Source organism: Panthera uncia (assembly GCF_023721935.1).
Source record: "Panthera uncia isolate 11264 chromosome B3 unlocalized genomic scaffold, Puncia_PCG_1.0 HiC_scaffold_1, whole genome shotgun sequence".
Taxonomy (NCBI): Eukaryota; Metazoa; Chordata; class Mammalia; order Carnivora; family Felidae; genus Panthera; species Panthera uncia.
The window spans coordinates 84,549,817-84,570,403 of record NW_026057582.1 but is presented as its reverse complement, the minus strand read 5'-3'; the positions used below and the strand labels follow the sequence as shown (position 1 = coordinate 84,570,403).

At 41.3% G+C, this 20,587-nt stretch overlaps 1 protein-coding gene across 3 annotated transcripts in view; it reads right to left on the bottom strand.

Annotated features, from left to right (window-relative positions):
• The window catches only part of CAPN3 (calpain 3), a 48,834-nt gene extending 34,262 nt beyond the window's left edge, over positions 1 to 14,572 (bottom strand). For all 3 annotated transcript variants that reach the window (XM_049613431.1, XM_049613432.1, XM_049613433.1), the window contains exon 1: positions 14,264 to 14,572. In XM_049613431.1, coding sequence (XP_049469388.1) covers positions 14,264 to 14,572 — 309 coding nt within the window. The remainder of the gene's footprint in view (positions 1 to 14,263) is intronic.
• Positions 14,573 to 20,587: the final 6,015 nt, after the last annotated feature.

The window sequence follows — 20,587 nt, the reverse complement described above, 5'->3', positions numbered from 1 at the left end:
TTTTAGCCCTGCTACTAAAATATGTAAATTTCCACTCTCATAGTTTTCTACTTTATATTATGAAAAACTTCAAACTTACAGGAAAGTTTAAAGAATGGACACCCATATAGCTTACATCTAGATTCAACAATTGTTAACATTTTGCCATCTTTGTTTTACTGATCTATATACGTATATATGGATCCTATTTTTTTTGCTGAACCATTTGAAAAAATGTTGACAGTGTCATGACACTCCACACCTAAATACTTAAATGTATACTTAGGCTACAGCAGGCATCTCCTAAGTACAAGAGCACTTTCCTACTGACTTGAATGCCATTATCGCTAAGAAAATTAACTATTATTCTCTAATATTATCTAAAATCTAAATTCATATGTTAATTTCTTTTTTTAAAATTTTTAATGTTTATTTATTTTTGAGAGAGAGAGAGAGAGAGAGAGAGAGGCAGAGAGAGAGGGAGACACAGAATCCGAAGTAGGCTCCAGGCTCTGAGCTGCCAGCACAGAGCCCGATGCAGGGCTCAACCCCACGAACCGCAAGATCATGACCTGAGCCAAAGTCAGACACCGAACCAACTGAGCCACCCAGGTGCCCCTCCACATGCTAATTTCTTCAGTTTCCCAAATGTCCTTTATAGCCGCTTTAAAAAAAAAAAAAAAAAAGCCAGAATCCAATTAAGGTTGAAGTGAGCATTAGTGAACTGGAAGGGAGGTCAGAAGAAATCTCCTAGAATATCACACAGAGAAGCAAAGAGATGGGAAATTTTTTAAAAAGAAAGAAAAAAAGGTTAAGCTATATGGGGGCTAGAGCAAGGTAAGTTCAGCATATATCTAATTGGAGTTCCAGAAGAAGATAATAGAAAATATGGAAAGAATTAATATTCTAAGAAAGTTTTTACAGTTAATCATTGACTCCAATCCTCAGATTCAGGAATCCCAAGGAATACTAAGCAGGAAAGATGCAGAAATACATGTTGAAACAAACACAACATAGCAATATGGCAGAATACTAGAGACAGCGTAATCTTAAACACAAAGAGAAAAGGCAGATGGCCTATTAAGGGATACCAATCAGAATGATTGCGGATTTCAGCAAGAATGTAAGCCAGAAGATAGTAAGGAGAATCAGCCTAGGACTGATTACCCAGGAAAACGATTTCATGAATGAGAGTTAATTTTATACAAATAAAAATTGAGAATGCTTACTACAAATAGATTCTCACCAAAGAAATTGTTAAACAAGATACTTTAGGAAAAAGCAGAATTATTCCAGAAGGAAAAGTCTAAGACTCAAGAAAGAACAGTAAACAGAGAAATTGGTAAACATGTGTAAAATATTGACTGTTTTAGAAAAGTATATTTCCTACTTTTTAAGGTTGAAAAATCAATATAGAGCTAAAATTCTGAACGACAATGACAGATTAGTTGGGAGAAGAATATTTAGAGTCAAAGTGCCTTATGGTATTCATATTGTTTTTGAGGAAACTAAAGCTATTGATCAACTTCAGGCTTTGTCAGGATGAAACATATGTTAAGTATTTAGGGTAAACACAGAAAAAAACAGAAATAGTCAATAACATCTGAACTAATAGAAAAAAAGAGAAAACACTTTTAATATGTTTTTAAAAGGGTGTAAAGAGGAAAAAAGCAACATTTAAAAAGTAATACCAACGGAAAGGTTATGGTTAAGATGACAGTAATAAATCCAATAGAGATAGATGTTCATAATCAATGTAAATGGACTAAAACCTTCAGTTAAAAGACAAAGGTTTTCAGATTGCATTAAAAAAACAACAACAGCCTTCTAAGCAGTTTATAAGAAACACACCCAAGACATCAGAACATAGAAATCTATAGCAAGTCTATTCAACAGTGAGGCAGCTAAGATTAAGTTCCCTTTAAAGTTAAGACCCAGGGACACCTGGGTGGCTCAATCAGTTATGTCCAACTCTTGATTTTGGCTCACGTCATGATCTCACAATTTGCGAATTTGAGCCCTGTGTCGTTAGGCTCTGCCCTAACAGCGTGGAGCCAGCTTGGGATTCTCTCACTCCCTCTCACTGTACCTCTTCCCTGCTCATCCTCTCTCAAAAAAAATAATAAAATTTAAAAAATTAAAAAATAAAATTGGGAGCCGGACAGATTCTGTTATCTCCTTTTTGCTGGAAGATTTAGTGCAATAAAACAGGAATTAGGTTGCTCAATACAGTTGTGCATAATGTACCAGGCAGCCCTGTCATTATTTACAAATGACCTAACTATCTGTATGGAAATGGAATCTATAGATAAATAACTCGGGGTTTTCAAATTGTTAGAATTACTAAGAGTTTAGGAAATATATTGTATATAATATGAAAGTCAAATGCATGTTTATGCCTGAGAAATTGAGTACAATTTTAAGAAAGATGCCCTTTATAAAAATAATAGCAAAAGCAAAAGATGCCTGGGAAGAAATCTGACAAAGGATGTTCAAACCTTTATGGAGAAAATTATAAAAGAACTTGATGGAAAGATACTAAACGAGACCTATTTAAATGGAGAGACATCCCTTCTCCATGGATAGGATGACTCAGTATTGTCAAGATGTGCATTATTCCAGGTTGATTCAATGCAATCTCAAAAAAATCCCAACAGGATTTTCTGTGGAACGCAATATCCTGATTCTAAAATTTAAATGGAAAGACAAGGAGCCAGATACAGTTAAAACAATATTAAAGAAGAAAAGTTAGAAGGACTGGCTCTACTGAATGTCAAGATTTATTGGCACAAGGTGTGGAGTTGGCACAAAGATAGACCAATAAACACAAGTGAAACATGGTAGAGAGTGCAGAGACAGAACCACACATTGGTAAACATTTGATCTGTTTAAAAAGTGATATTACATAACAACAGAGGAAGGATTTTTTAAAAAAAATGAATTCTGCTGGGAGCTTTGACTATCCATATGGAAAAACAACAAAATCTGATCCCTATCTTATGTAAGAAAAATCTTCTCTGGATGGATTATAGACCTAAATATAAAGGCAGAAAAATTAAGTTTCTAAATGATAATAAAGGGGCACCCTGGATGGCTCAGTTAATTAAGCATCCCACTCCTGATTTTGTCTCAGGTCATGATCTCATGATTTGTGAGATTGAACCCCACCCCTGTGCTAACAGCAGCAGAGCCTGCTTGAGATTCTCTTTCTCTCTGCTCCTCCCCCACTCTCACATTCACAAACACTCTCTTTCTTAAATAAATAAACATTTAAAAAATGATAATACAAACTCCACACCCGAAAAACAAATAACCCAGTGAAGAAATGGGCAGAAAACATGAATAGACACTTCTCTAAAGAAGACATCCGGATGGCCAACAGGCACATGAAAAGATGTTCAACGTCGCTCCTTATCAGGGAAATACAAATCAAAACCACACTCAGATATCACCTCACGCCAGTCAGAGTGGCCAAAATGAACAAATCAGGAGACTATAGATGCTGGAGAGGATGTGGAGAAACGGAACCCTCTTGCACTGTTGGTGGGAATGCAAATTGGTGCAGCCGCTCTGGAAAGCAGTGTGGAGGTTCCTCAGAAAATTAAAAATAGACCTACCCTATGACCCAGCAACAGCACTGCTAGGAATTTACCCAAGGGATACAGGAGTACTGATGCATAGGGGCACTTGTACCCCAATGTTTATAGCAGCACTCTCAACAATAGCCAAATTATGGAAAGAGCCTAAATGTCCATCAACTGATGAATGGATAAAGAAATTGTGGTTTATATACACAATGGAATACTACTTGGCAATGAGAAAGAATGAAATATGGCCTTTTGTAGCAACGTGGATGGAACTGGAGAGTGTGATGCTAAGTGAAATAAGCCATACAGAGAAAGACAGATACCATATGGTTTCACTCTTACATGGATCCTGAGAAACTTAACAGAAACTCATGGGGGAGGGGAAGGAAAAAAACAAAAAAAAAGGAGGTTAGAGTGGGAGAGAGCCAAAGCATAAGAGACTCTTAAAAACTGAGAACAAACTGAGGGTTGATGGGGGAGTGGGAGGGAGGGGAGGGTGGGTGATGGGTATTGAGGAGGGCATCTTTGGGGATGAGCACTGGGTGTTGTATGGAAACCAATTTGACAATAAATTTCATATTAAAAACTAAATTAAAAAAAGTGCTCCATGTTTGGGGCAGGCCTCACAGTGGGCCTGTCTAATCTCTTCTGTGGAGTCTGCGTGGGCATCGTGGGCAGTGGAGCTGCCCTGGCTGATGCACAGAACCCCAGCCTCTTTGTAAAGATTCTCATCGTGGAGATCTTTGGCAGTGCCATTGGCCTCTTTGGGGTCATTGTTGCAATCCTTCAGACCTCGAGAGTGAAGATGGGTGACTAGATGATCTGTATGGGTGGGGCTGTGTCCCACTCTTATTTATTTGTGGTTTTCCTGGGACAGCTGGAGCTGTCATCCTTGGCCTTTCAGGGGGCTTGTGTTCAAGAGCCCTCCCTGCACTCACTTGTTTGTCAACTCGGAAGCACTGCCTGGCTGGAGCCTCAGTGTGGGAAGTGGGTCACTGATGACCGTGTGCAGCTGTGCACCTGTGTCCCACAGGAGAGCCAGATGTGAGGCTCGAACTCATGAACCCTGAGATCATGACCCGAGCTGAAGTCGGATGCTCAACCGACTGAGCCACCCAGGCACCCCTAAATTTAGTTTCCTTAACTACTCTGCACGATGCCCTCAGGTCTTCCTCTTTGTGTCTAGCCCAGTGATCCCACTTCTCTCGAAACTGTCTGACAGAAGATGACACATCTAAATCAGATTACAAGCAGACCTCCTGAGCCGGGTTTATGGGAAAGATAAGTAATATCCCTGAGAGGAGAAGCTGCGTAGCCAGTGACTGAGCCCTCAGCCCTGGAACAGAGGGCTCACTGCACACAGCCTGGGTTTTCCTGTAGTTCTGTTTCTTCCCTCTCATTCCACATTGGAAGGGAGTAATTTTATTTTTTGCCAACCTAGGGTTTCTTCTTCTCAGAGTTGAGTAGTGCAGGCCAGGTAACCCCCCTGGCTGGGAACATACACATGGAGAGTGTTAGTTACACAAGCGATGGGGCACACGGAAGGGGCCATCAGAGCAAGAGACCTCTGGTGTCACCACACATTGTCAGAAAGCTTTCATCTTCTGAGCACTGAAGCAGTGGCTAAGCTCTGGGTCCTCAAGAGTCGGTGGTCAGCTCTCCTCCACATTTTACAACTTCCTTCAACTTCATTTCAGACTGAAAGGAGCCAGGCTACTTGAAAAAATAAATTGTTCTACGTCTGGGGCAAGAAATATACAAGATGAGCCTGGGACATTCTGTTGTGGCCAGAAAGCAAGAAATCTGTTTAAGATTAATGGGGTCATGTCAAATGATATAGGCAATTTATAGGGGGTTCCCAATGGCCAAAGATGGGACAATTTGAGCATCAAGAAAGTCATGACTGTAATGGATTAAAACATGTTGCAATGTAGGGTGCCTGGGTGGCTCAGTCGGTTAAGCCTCTGACTTTGGCTCCAGTCAGGATCTCGTGGTTTGTGAGTTTCAGCCCCATGTGCTGATAGCTCAGAGCCTGGAGCTGCTTCAGATTCTATATCCTTCCCTCTCTGCCCCTCCCCTTCTCGCAGTCTGTCTGTCTGTCTTTCAAAATTAAATAAACATTAAAAAATAAAAACATGTTGCAATGTTTACTATTAATCATACCCTTAGTAGGGTGTTGTTCCAAGCTGTGATATTTAAGAATGCAGAGAACATAGGAATTACAGTCGATTCTCGTTATTCATGGTAGTTATGTTCTATGAGGTGCCAGTGAATGCTGAATTAGTGAATATTGAACCATTGCTCCTGGAGGAAATACAGAATTAGATTCCTGTGACCCTCTAGTCACATTTTAATCAACTGATCAATACACACTCTTAAGTGTGTTTCTGTTTAAAGACACCTTATTTAATATATTTTATTGAGTCATTAACATTGCCCTCACAACCAACTCAAGCGTTAATGAAGCTTATCTAACACATGTATTTTCTCCCTGAGGCACACCCCAGCCTTCTTGCATTAGGAACATGAGAAAGCACTTTACATTTTAAACAGAGAAATCACCAACAAGAAGTGCAAAAATGTGAAAAACGTGGCACTGTGTAGACTATGAAAAGGACGCCTGTTTACAGTGTGAGAGCTAAGCTGAGAAGGCCGACTGTCCCCTTGATTTCATCTGGGAATGTGCGTGGAGGGCGACTCAAAATTTTCACTGCCCTACACATGTCTGCAGATGACCACAGAAGCACCTTGGAGACTGATTTGGGGTTACAAAGAAATGTTAGTGAGTAGGGGAATTCACAAATACAGAACCCAGGAGTAATGAGGATCGACTGTATACAGATCATAGCACTGACACCTCCAGTGCTGGAAAAACCATATTACAGGGGAAGGTTAGGGGAGGTTTATAACTATTTGATCTGAAAACAATTAAAAGAAGGATGAGATTGTTGATGAACAGGGAGAATTACTACGTACAGGAAATCTGCTGACTGTTTCACTGTCTTCTGGATCAGACCAGAGATAAGGGGCAAAAATTGTGGCCAGAAGAGTTCTGGCTAGAAATGAGGATGCACTTTCATGCTGTGAAAGGTACTAACGATAGGCAGGTTATTGAAGGAGCTGGGAGCATCTGTTTTCCCTTCAAAATCTTAACATCAGGAAAGAAACTTTGAAATGGAATGGCTGAAAGAAAAGGTTTCCAAAGATCCCAAACAATACTAAAATTTATAAGGAGTTTTTGATAGCAGTTTTAATGCTATCTTCCCAGTATTCTGGGGGAATATAATAAACTTCTATTAGTTATAGAAGTTATTATAATAAACTTCTATTAATAAAGTTCTGATGGTGATTATTTAGACTTGAAGTTTGGATGAAATGGTAAAGCAAGCGTCAGCTTCTCTCTTTTTGTTTGTTTGTTTTGAGAGAGTGAGTGGGTAAGGGGAAAAGGGAGAGAATCTTAAGCAAGTTCTACCCTCAGCGTGAAGCCTGATGCAGGGCTTGATCCCATGACCCTGGGATCATGACCTGAGCCAAAACTAAGAGTTGGACACCCAGTCAACTAAGCCACCCAGGGGCCCCCTTGTTTGGGCTTTTCAAATTTTTAGCCTCTACTACAAAGCTGTCATCATCAAGACAGCATGGTATTGGCACAAAAACAGACACATAGACCAATGGAATAGAATAGAGACTCCAGAATTGGACCCACAAATGTATGGCCAACTAATCTTTGACAAAGCAGGAAAGAATATCCATTGGAAAAAAGACAGTCTCTTTAACAAATAGTGCTGGGAGAACTGGACAGCAACATGCAGAAGAATGAAACTAGACCACTTTCTTACACCATTCACAAAAATGAACTCAAAATGGTTAAAGGACCTGAATGTGAGACAGAAACCATCAAAACCTTAGAGGAGAAAGCAGGAAAAGACCTCTCTGACCTCAGCCGCAGCAATTTCTTACTTGACACATCTCCAAAGGCAAGGGAATTAAAAGCAAAAATGAACTATTGGGACCTCATCAAGATAAAAAGCTTCTGCACAGCAAAGGAAACAATCAACAAAACTAAAAAGGAACCAATGGAATGGGAAAAGATATTTGCAAATGACTTATCGGACAAAGGGCTAGTATCCAAAATCTATAAAGAACTCACCAAACTCCACACCCGAAAAACAAATAATCCAGTGAAGAAATGGACAGAAAACATGAATAGACACTTCTCTAAAGAAGACAACCAGATGGCCAACAGGCACATGAAGAGATGCTCAACGTCACTCCTCATCAGGGAAATACAAATCGAAACCACACTGAGATACCACCTCATGCCAGTCAGAGTGGCTAAAATGAACAAATCAGGAGACTATAGATGCTGGAGAGGATGTGGAGAAACGGGAACCCTCTTGCACTGTTGGTGGGAATGCAAACTGGTGCAGCCGCTCTGGAAAACAGTGTGGAGGTTCCTCAGAAAATTAAAAATAGAACTACCCTATGACCCAGCAATAGCACTGCTAGGAATTTACCCAAGGGATACAGGAGTACTGATGCATAGGGGCACTTGTACCCCAATGTTTATAGCAGCAATTTCAACAATAGCCAAATCATGGAGAGAGCCTAAATGTCCATCAACTGACGAATGGATAAAGAAATTGTGGTTTATATACACAATGGAATACTACTTGGCAATGAGAAAGAATGAAATATGGCCTTTTGTAGCAACGTGGATGGAACTGAAGAGTATTATGCTAAGTGAAATAATTCATACAGAGAAAGACAGATACCATATATTTTTACTCTTGTGTGGATCCTGAGAAACTTAACAGAAGACCATGGGGGAGGGGAAGGGGAAAAAAAAAAAGTTAGAGAGGGAGAGAGCCAAACCATAAGAGACTCTTAAAAACTGAGAATAAACTGAGGGTTGATGGGGGTTGGAGGGAGGGGAGGGTGGGTGATGGCTATTGAGGAGGGCACCTGTTGGGATGAGCACTGGGTGTTGTATGGAAACCACTTTGACATTAAATTTCATATTAAAAAAATAATTCCAGTTAACATACAGTGTTAACTGTATTAAGTGTTATTATCAGGTATATAATATAGTTATTATTTATTATTCTTATATATTATATATTATTTATATTTTTATATTTATAACAATAATTTTCATAATTATAATATATTTTAATTTATAATAATTATATTTACAATAGATATTTTATATTTATATTATTTATACATCATATATATAAATTATATATTATATTTATATGTTATATTACTACATATTATATAAACATATATAAACATATATAATATAATATAGTGATTCAACAATTCCCTAGACAACCTGGTGCTTATCACAAGTTAACTCCTTAATCCCTATCACCAATTTCACCCATCCCCCCACCCACCTGATAACCATCAGTTTGTTCTCTGTAAGTACCAATCTGTTTCTTAATTTGTCTCTCTCTCTTTCCCCCTTTACCCATTTGTTTTGTTTCTTAAATTCCACATGTGAGTGAAATCATGTGATATTTGTCTTTCTCTGACTGACTTTTTTTGCTTAGCATTATACTCCCCAGCTCCATCCATGTTGTTGCAAATGGCAAGGTTTCATTCTTTTTTATGGCTGAATAATATTCCATTGTACATATATACCACTTCTTCTTTATCCATTTGTCTATCGATGGGCACTTGGGTTGCTTCCATAACGTGGCTATTGTAAATAATGCTGCAGTAAACAAAGGGGGGCATGTATCCCTTTGAATTAGTGTTTTCGTATTCTGTGGGTAAATACCCAGTAGTGTGATTGTTGGATCATAGGATAGTTCTATTTGTAACTTTTTGAGGAAGCTCCATACTCTTTTCCACAGTGGCTTCACCATGTGTCAGCCTCTTGTAAGCAGACCACTTCCCAAGTGTTAGTTGGGGTCTCACAGTTCCTTGGAGATCTTGAACCCCCACCTCATAGGCTCTGAGAGGGCAGAGCCGTTTCCCCCCCACCACAGTTCAGTGGGTTCCTGGCAGTTTGATTCTAGATGCCTCTCTCTTTCCCCACTCCTGTGCTTTCCACACTCTGACTTCTGGGTGTGTTGGCTCATTCTGCCTGTGTAACTCAAGACACTAACTTCCCCCTTTACCAAAAAGTTACTTTTTACTTGCCTCAGGCATGTCACAAGTTCATGAGTAAAGATGCCTTTGAGTGTCAGGTCAAGTGGAGGGATGACATTGGAGTGTGTGGCCTTCTGCCCTGTTGCTTCCCCCCACCCCACTTTGGTTTCTGTTCTAGCTCCCTTCCTCTTGTAAATAAACTAGCATTTTTCCCTCTTTTTTTTCCCCATTAAACAACAATCATGTCCCTCCTAGAGAGAAATTATCCTTTCTGTAATTATAAGAATCTTACTGATTTTTCCTTATGAGTTTTCCTCATGAAGAGAAAAGTTAGAGTCTGACATGTTAAGGATTCACATTTTGTTAAGCATGCTTGTAAATATCTTAAAAAAAAATCAAAGATGTTTTTGTAGTGGTTAACAGGACTTAACCTGAAAAATGTAATGATTTATTTATTATTATTTTGGGCTTTTTCTTTGTATTGAAGTGTAATTAACATACAGTGTTATATTAGTTTCAGGTGTACAACATATTGATTCAACAATTCTATACGTTACTCAGTGTTCACTTCGTTAAGGGCAGTCACCATCTGTCACCAAACAACATTATTACAATCTTATTGACTATATCCTCTACATTGTACTTTTTATCTCCATGACTTATTTATTTTATAACTGGAAGTTTTTACCCCTTAATCCTCTTTATTTCACCCATCCCCTAACTCTCTTCCCCTAAGGTAGCCACCAGTTTGTTCTTTTTTTGTTTATGGGTCTCTTTGTTTCTTTCTTTGTTCATTTGTTTTGTCTTTTAGATTCCACATTTGAGGGAAATCATTCGGTATTTTCCTCTGTCTGACTTATTTCACTTAGCATTATACTCTCTAGGTCCATCCATGTTGTTGCAAACGGCAAGATCTCATTCTTTTTTATGGCCTATTGTGTATATGTGTGTATATATATATATGTATATATGTATATATATGTATATACGTATATATATATACGTATATATATATACGTATATACATATATATACATATACATATATACGTATATATATATACGTATATATATATACACACGCACACACACACAATATGTATATATATGTATATATACACAATATGTATATATATGTATACACAATATGCATATATATGTATATATACATATATACCACATCTTCCTTATCCATTTATCTATTGATAGACACTTGAGTTGCTGCCATATCTTGGCTATTGTAAATAATGCTGCAAAAAACATAGGGGTGCGTATATCTTTTCAAATTAGTGTTTTTGTTTTCTTTGGAAAAATACCCAGTAGTGGAATTACTGGATTGTATGGTATTTCTATTTTTAATTTTTTTGAGGAACGTGTTTTCCATAGTGGCTGCACCAATTTGCATTCCCACCAAGAGTGCTCAAGGGTTCTCTTTTCTTCACATCCTCACCAACATTTGTTATTTATGGTCTTCTAGGTTTTAGCCGTTCTGACAAAGTGATATCTCATTGGTTTTGATTGGCATTTCCCTGATGAAATTGGGCAAGAGTAATCAGTTTCCCAGAGGCCCTGTTCTAGAAGCCCATTCTCTTCTGTCCAGGGGTTTGTCATCAAGAAAATCTGGCTCAACAATTGGGAAGTATTGTATGGTTTGTTTGCTTTCTGATTCTAGAAATAGGGGCAAGAGGAATCAGATAGCTTGGCCTCGAGACACAATGCATGAAGCTCCCCAATAGAAGAGGAAAGGCAGTGAGGGTAGCACTCATAGGCAAGTGAAAAGAGATTATAGGTGTGCCCAGACAGGTGGCCTGGGTGTCTCTTCTTTTAAGAGGGTAAAGCTGAAAGTGCAGCATCATCTTAGCTAGAATTGTAGCTGGCCTGAATAATTCTCCCCTTATCACCACCACCACCACCATCTAACTGTAACAAGTAAAACTTGATTATGAAGAAAAGCTCAGATTGGCTTTCACTGATTCTGTGCCTCAGATAGTAAAAGCAGGAATGGTCTCTCGTAGGACATAGTCTCCATTTCAGACTGCTCAAACCTGATAAAAGTCACTACATCTATGGAATGCAGGCAAAACTGACGTTTCCAATAAGTGCTTTACACTTCAGAAAGTTCTGGGATCATTTCACTCTTTCAATTTCAGTCAACTTGTGTGATTGTCCTTTCTGGACTTTAATCACTTCAACTGTATGTAAGGGGGTGTTGGTGGTAGGAGCACAGTTGGAAAGAGGTCTTTTGGTGCCCCTAATGTCACACTGACAATGGCAGTGTAAGTTTTAGGACTGAAGTAGTGCCTAGAGCATAATAGACCCTGGTAGCATTTTTATCGAAATGCAAGTATAGCTTTTAAGACTAAAAGCCACCAATAATTTCACTAAAAGCAATATTTGTAAGGTTTTTGGTTTTTTTCTCTGTAGTAATATTAGAAAAAGCTTTTAGGGGTGCCTGGGTGGCTCAGTCGGTTAAGCGGCCGACTTCGGCTCAGGTCATGATCTCGTGGTCCATGAGTTCTAGCCCCGCGTCGGGCTCTGTGCTGACAGCTCAGAGCCTGGAGCCTGTTTCAGATTCTGTGTCTCCCTCTCTCTGACCCTCCCCCGTTCATGCTCTGTCTCTCTCTGTCTCAAAAATAAATAAACGTTAAAAAAAAAAAATTTTAGAAAAGGCTTTTAGGAACCCCCAGCCTTGGAATGCTGGGCTGTCCTTATCTCTTGGCGGTCAGTGCCCTCAGATGTGAGTTTTCATTCACCACCAGCAGCTGAGTACCTACTGTGGGCCTGGCCCTTCTCTGACTACTGGGGTCCAGTGTTGAACAGGAATAGGTCCTGTTATCAGATAGGGAACAGACATGTGAAAGCCTGAAGAAAGTGACACCTGAGCACTGGAGAGAGGGTGAGGAGGAGCAAATCAGATAAAAACAAGGGCATTCCACTTTTCACTCATATGTGGAACTTGAGAAACTTAATAGAAGACATGGGGGAAATGGAGGGGGGAAAACTTGTTACAAACAGAGAGGGAGGGAGGCAGGCAAACCATAAGAGACTCTTAAACACAAACTGAGGGCTGATGGGGGTAGCGGGGTAGAGGGGAAAATGGGTGATGGGCATTGAGGAGGGCACTTGTTGCAATGAGCACTGGGTGTTGTATGTAAGCAATGAATAATGGGAATCTACCCCAAAACCAAGAGCACACTGTATACACTGTATGTCAGTCAACTTGACAATAAATTATATTAAAACAAGCAAAACAGAACAAAACAAAAAACAAGGGCATTCCAGACAGAGAGCATGAGCAAAGGCCTTGAGGTCTGAGGAGACTTGGAACAACAGAGGAGCTGAGTGTGTCACCGTCTGGGGGAGAGGGTGCCAGCCTGAAAAGGGCTGATAGCTCAGCTCAGGAGTTTGGAGTTATCCTGAAGGCATGGGGGGAGGGCAGAACGGTGTCACCGAAGATACTTCAGCAGGGATGGGACATATCCCAGTGCTCTGGCAGCAGGGCGGTGACTGGGCTGGAGAATGAAGTTCTTTCCAGTACTTTCTTTTAAAGAGAGAACTCAGGATAGTCACAGGCCTTACCACAGGGCTCCCAGGAGAGGAAAGGAGCCCTTGGGGGAACCCAGGGGCTGAGAACAGGGTTGTTGGATGTTTCATCTCAGGTTATAAAGAAAAACGTGGCTAATGAATAGGACTTCAGCCTCACTTGATTAAGTTAATGAATAGCTCGGGGCCTCAGCTTAAAGGATCTCCTCAGGGAAGGTTAGTTCTTGCCTTTTGAGCTCACTGTACCCAGAACGCTATCTCCTGACAGCCTTCCCTTCAGGACTCTAGGCTCCAGGAGAGCAGGACTTCTTGTCTTTCTTATCCACAGCTGTCTCCCTTGTTGCTTGCCTGCATTCCGGCCCTACCAATGCCCAATAAATATTTCTTGAATTAAGGACCAGAGTCATATGGGTGGTCTGATCAGAGAAGGGAGGCAAGAGGATATGCTTTTCTTTCTGGCGGATCACTGTACATGAAATCCAGAGGCTGGAAGAGGTACCTAAAGAGAAAGGATTTTATTCTGGGCTGTCATGCTCACTCTGGATGTACTTCTCTCTGTGCGCCTTTATTTTCTCATGTGTGAGGCGAAGTATGTGGACGAAACTGAGTGCTAGGATTTCTCCTTCTAATCCTAACACTCTATGCATGAAAAAGTGATCTTTGCCAGCTCCTCTCCTCTTTCTGGGGCTTCTCTGTTGCAGAAAGTCATGGCTGCTGGCAGACTAAAGATGTCATTCGTTGTGATTTTAGCCCTAGAAGTTGAAGGACTCTTACAAAGAATTTGTTGTTGTTGTTCTGGGAAAGGGATATTTACTTTTATAGGCTGGATTACACTGAATTCCAATTTCTTTTATAGAAAGCAAGATGTTTTTTAGGAAAAGAGAGCAAGAGAGTGAGAATGGGCTCGGCCTCAGTCGAGGGCAGAGCCCTGGGGAGCCTCTGCCAGGACCCTTCCCCCAGCGCCCATGTGCACCGTGGGGCTGCGGGGAGGTGCTGAGTGGGAGGACTTCTAGGAGGGGAAAAAGCCCAACAGGCAGCCAGCAAGCTACTCACCGGAGGTCTCTTCCAAATGAACTGGATGGGGAACTTCTGGCTGTAAAAGAGAGAGGTCTCATCTGGTGGGAACTCGGGATCCAGATAAAGAACCTTCTTTTCTAGACACTTCTTGTGAAGCTGCTCAAATGTCTTCTCTTTCACTCCGATAATGGGAAAATTGCGGCTGATGATGGCTGAATAGATGCCACTTGGGTTTCCGCCCCCGGCCTCGGTGGTCTTGCCTTGGCCCTGCTGGGGAATTGGTCCCGGGGACCTGGGCTCAGCCCCTGTCCGTGGGGCCACAGATGCGCTAATGACGGTTGGCATGGCAGGCAAATTTGGAAGGAAAAGGTTTTTTAAAGAAAACAAGATAGAACTACCTTCAAGGAAAGGAAGCAACGGCAAAGGGGAAGTTGGAGTGATTCTGTCATCTGAGAGAAAATGTCCACATCCAAATTCAAAGCTCAAAGCCCATCAGAAGGTCATCCAGCTTACGTCCATCTTAAAAGCTGAGCTGTGATCCGGAAGAAATAGGTTTTCCTGAGGAAGGAGCACTAAAGGGTTTCTGCAGGAGTGTTTACCTGGGGGCTCCTACCGGCAGCATGCATGCCAGAGGGAGAGAGGGAGAGAGAGAGAGTGAGGGCTGTGTTTCAGTGGCTTGGAGAAGCTTGAGCCAAGAAAACTAAAAATAGGCATGAAGAAAGATTATGAGTATGAGAGCAAAAGAAGCTATGTGCAGGCAGGCTACGTGGTGGACAGAGAAGGACCTGAATAGGAACATTTCTGGGTTGTCATTAAGTGCTGGTGTTGTCAGGAAATGAAAGGGGAATACTTGAGGAAGTTGAACACTGAAAATTAACAAAGTACTGCTGATGTGTTATTGAATCGGCTCCTATATAGATCATCAAACTATAGGCCACTGAATGAATGGAGAACAATATCAAAGAAAAGGTAGCCAGGCTGAATGTGAGACACTGAATTCTAGGAGAATATTTTAGATATTTTTGAGAACATAATTTTTAGTTTCTAAAACTCTAGGATATCAACATTATTCAGTTGCGTTTGGCATCTCTTCTAGAATGTTATGGTGTCAGCGTTCATTGGAACTGTCTGGGTGGAAAATGCCACTCAGCAGAGTCCCCAGTTGAGAAAAATCCCTGTCTTTCTTGCCCACTTGACCTAGACACCTCTCATCTCTCCCCACACCCCAAAATAAACACTGGACCAGATTTGCTACAAAAAGCACACCTGAGTATGGACTATGCAGGCACACATTAGGCATCTGAGTCAGCAGGTGGAACTAGATACTGAATCAGGTTGCCTGTCAGGTCTTGGGGGATGTCATTCCAGAAAGAGTTGGTATCAGGGCTCTTGGATAAGAGCACAAGTGGCCTTGGAGAAGGGAATTGCCTACTTGGCCTCCATCTTGCTTTATACCCATCTGTGGTAGCTTCTACCCAGGCCGTAAGGAGACGGCTACATTCCACGTGTGGCTCAGTGGAGGCTTGTGCTAGACTGTAGCCATGCCTGTTTCCATGTGACCAGTCTCATCAGCCCAAGGCTAGAGGCTGTGAGACAAGGTGGGAAGTGATAGCCAAAACAGGGAATACTACCAGGCTCACTGTCCCTGGGGTTGCAGCTTTGAGGAGCCCTGTGTCTGGAGCTACTGCTTATAGGAACCATCAGCCTATCCTCCTGTCCCCTAAGAAAATGCCCAAGGACCTTTACTACTGCTTTTGGAGAGGCAGAAAATGGGAGGACAGACTGAAGGCTGACTGCCGAGCTTCAAAGCCTGGGCTTGCTGCTTGCTGGCTGTGCCTGTGTAACTTTAGGTGAGTTACCTCTTCCTTTCTTCCTGTGTCTCAGTTCTCTCACCTATAGAGTGGGTATGTGGATAGTCATTCTGTTACTGAGTTATCATAAAAATTAAACAATTTTAATTTATGTAAAACATTTAAGATAGTGACAAGATTGTCTTAAGCACTCAATAAATGTTGTTTTTAGAGGTGACCCCAATTTAATAGATCAGGTTGAATTACAGTCAGTCGGCGTTCAGTCTACGAGATTTATTTACTGAATATCTTCCATGTGTCCATCCCTGGGATAGGTGCAGTCTGCCCAGCATCACATGGTCACAGCATCTCCAATCAGAGGCATGCCTATCTGCCTGTACTAAAAAGTCCTCTAAAAAGATTGACCTCCACTCTCAAACTCCCCAGTGGCATGGAAAGCAAAGTGGGGGAGTTTCCTTTCTCCACCATCAAAAGCTTGAGTCCCAGCCCTACTCTATACTCTTAAATTCACAGCACGCACCCACATTTTATTGTTTCTGCTTATTGAGCTTTCCACTTGCCCTCAAGATCGTAAACTCTGGGCCCCCATCCCACTCTCAGGGCTAAGCACATAGAAAGCTCTTAATAAATATGTGTTGTATATCTGCTGAATGAAATTTCCCTATGCGAGGAGAAATTTCTTACCCTTCTCTTGCTTTGCTAATGCAATAAAAATTTCTTGGTCAATTTGCCCCTGTGGTTGGAGCTGTCTCTGGGCCACACACCTGCCGACTTTTCTTTCCTTGGCAGTCTAACTAAGTAACTTAGTAACTAAGTTGAGTATGTGATAAGATGAGCCTATTGTCAGAGCAGGATGGGAATATCAAACACAGAGTACAAGGTGCTATTCACTTTGCTCTATCAATCGTTGTGGATGAAACCCCTTCAGATTAGTGGGTCCAAACACAAGGTTTATTCAGCTGCCTCATGCCATCAGGGAGAAATCCAATCTGAGCCCAAGAACAAAGGGCAGATAATGAACAGCTGTGCATTTCGATCCCGGAAGTCTCGTCAAGGATAAAGAACTAGCTTTTATAACATATTTCAGGCAATGTCACACGCTATCTGAGGTTGGAATGGTTTCTTTTGCACCGACAAGGCCAATCAATGGCTTTGTATCACTGTCTTTTCCATCAATAAATATTTCTTTTTTTTTTAATGTTTATTTTTGAAAGACACAGAGACAGAATGCCAGTGGGTTAAGGGCAGAGAGAGAGGGAGACACAGAATCCAAAGCAAGCTCCAGGCTCCAAGCTGTCAGCACAGAGTCCGATGCAGGGGTCGAACTCATGAACTGTGAGATCATGACCTGAGCCAAAGTCGGACCCTCAACCGACTGAGCCACCCAGGTGCCCCAATAAATATTTCTTTGATTCAACTCTATTGGAGGAAATGCATTTGCTTATAACACCCATCATTCATTGAGCGTCCACTGTGAGCTAGCCTCTTCATATAGTTTTTAAAACTTTTAATTTTAAAGTAATTTTAGATTTACGAAAGAGTTACAGGATAGTACAGAGTTTCTGTATACCTTTCGCTCGGCATCCCCTAGTGTTTACACCTCATGTAACCATGGTAAATGATCAAAACTAAGAAATTAGTTTTGGTAAAATAGTATTAACTAAACTACAAGACATATTTTGATTTGATAGTGTTTCCACTAATGGTTTTTTTCCCTCTTCTGTTACAGGATCTGATCCAAGATCCTGTACTGCATTGTAATGTCTCCTCAGTGTCTTCCAGTCTCTGATGGTTCCACAGTCTTTGCCTCTCATGACTTGCTACTTTTGAAGAGTACTTGGAAATCACATTGTAGATTGTCCCTCAACTGGAGTTTGATGTTTTTCATATTATTAGACTGAGGTTATGGATTTGGGGGAAGAGTATCATAGAAGTCATGCGCCCTTCTCATTTGGGGATACAGGATCTAGAGGTGTTTTATCACAGGTGATGTCAATCTTGATCACCTGGCTAAGGTGGTATCTACCACGTTTCTCCAAAGTAAAGTTACTATTTTTTCCTTTCCACACACATAGAATATTTTAAATCTGTAGGACAACCTTGCAGGTTTGATTAATGCTATTTTACAACTGAGGAAACGCGAGATATCTGCCCTAATTTTACAGTGACATCATGGAAAAGTCACAGAATTTTAGAAATGATCTCTTTTCTTTCAGAGATGAGGAAACTAAGGCCTGGAGAGATTAAACGGCATGGCCAAGATCACTCAGTTCGCTGCAGAACCAAACCAGACCCCAGGTTTTCTGATTTCCAGGGAGCGACTAAAGGCATAACTAGGACTCTAATATGTGAAGTAGGCATAAGAACACTGGATCCTTGTATATAAATAGTGAGGGCTCCCCTTCCCTTAGCTCTGATTGGAGAGGAATCTAATACCACAGCCCTGCTGGAAACAACTGTCAAGAAGCAGCTGTAGAATTCTGGCTGGCCTTTCTGTGGCACTGCAGTCTTTTGCAAGGTTGGTCATAAGACAGGCAGATCTGATATCAGATGCCAATTTCACCTAGAATGCTAGTTATATGGCCTCTATTGTCTGTGGTTAATATAGTAATCTGTTTCCAGTGGAGCTGCAGGTGGCTTTCTAGGCCCGGGGCTAAGAAGTTATTTTAGTCTAGGGTACTGCCCCTGGAATTTACGCAAGGCATTCAGAGGGGTTGGTAGGTGAAAATCTTAAAAGCAGAGTGGAAAGCTTGATATGGTCATAGGAATTCCATTATCCAGAACGCTCTTAGGTAAGATGGTCAATTATGGGCAAAAATTCATTAAGCTCCAGATATTTATGTGTTTGTCTTTCTGCTGCCTATCATTATGATAGTCTGCTACTGAAAGAGATGTGAGAAAGTGAAAGAACTCTGCACTCAGCCCAAAATTCCAGACTTGCAGTCTCCTCTAAGGCTATGGCAATCTGACTCACTGGTTTTAGTTAACCAGGATATAGGGCTCAGCGCAACTTTAAGACAAACTCTTGGCAACAATCTACCCTTTCTCCTCTAGGGAGCAGTTAGGAGGATGGCCTGATCTGGGATTGGTCCTGGTGATGCTGACACATGGAAGTTCACCTGGTTCTGAAGTGAGCTGTGCCTGGAGCATAATTAGTCCTATAGGTCAATCCTAAGTGTAACCAACCTCCTTGGGCATTCTCAGAGAATGTCTTGGTACCAAACTGGAACCTACTTCTTGGGATCACTTCTTTGAGGAACTGACAGCCTCAGATCCACCATTGCCAGGATCTGCTGGATAACTCAGATCTGGGAAGAGTAGGACGGTGACGAAACTGGCCTTCCAAATGCATGAAGGACTTTCTCTGGCCACGATGCTAGTCATCTGCCCGAAATAAATGCCCCCCTAAACATGTATTCTATTTCTTCGTGTGAACCCTTCCAAAGGTTCTTTGGTCAGCTCCCGCAGTCAATTAAGACCTCTGTGGTGAAGCAACATACAGTGCTGCCACAGTGTGGGTGTGTAGGGTCAGGGGCTGCTGGCCTGCTGCTCAGAGTGTAACTGAACTCAAGGGCGTTGCCGCTTGATGTGCATTAAGTTGAACACAACCCAAGGAAGTGCTGAAAACAAAGAACTTTGTATTACTTGTTACAAGTAAGAAGACAGATAGCTCTGAAAGTACTGTCTTCCTGTGGGGTTAGTACAGGAAGCTTTCATTCAATGTATTAGGGGGCAGGGGCAGGGAACTTGCATATATATTAGGAGCCTTATATTCTATTCTTAGCATTTTGTTTCAACTGCGTATAACTCACATGTCAACATGCTAATGCACATGCTGTATGTTTGAAAAACAGCAGAACACTCAGCCCAAAGGAGGAGATCTGGTATTATAATGAGCCAAAGTTAACTTTAGGACCACTCAGGGAGGCTTCTGCTCAGGTCCACAGTCCAAACTGGCCTACACTGGCTTGCACAAGAGGCTATCAGGTGAAAGACCTAGTGGGGAGTCCCCTTGGCTGGCTGCTGGTTCTGCAAAACAAAACACATTCCTTCCCTGCTTTTGTTCCTTCCCCCTCCTTCCTTCTGCTGAAGGCTTTCAGCCCTTAGATATGAGTAACTCCCCCTTGGTATCCTAGCTAACAAGAGGATGCTGTTTGTGTCCCTGAAGTAGAGGACGTGGCTTGGCCCAGCACTTCTCAGGTGGAGAACAGCTGATCCGAGGAACATTCTGAAGTGGTCTGCAGCATCAGAATCAAGGTATCTTCTTTTTTAAATCCATTTGCTTCACCCTATTTTATATGCCACAGCTTATAAGCTTTTACAGTAACAGAAAGCAAACATTTAAAAGCTGTTAGATCCTATAGAGATATGGCCCAACTTTTTGTTTTGAAAAAGTTTAAAACTTAAAGTGGAAAATATAGCGTAAGGAGTTCCTATATACCCTTAATCCAGATTCTTCAATCATAGCATTTAAATACATTTTGCCTTCTCTCTTTGTCAGACATAAATAAAATTTTTTTCTGAGCCATTTGAGAGTAACTTAGAGATG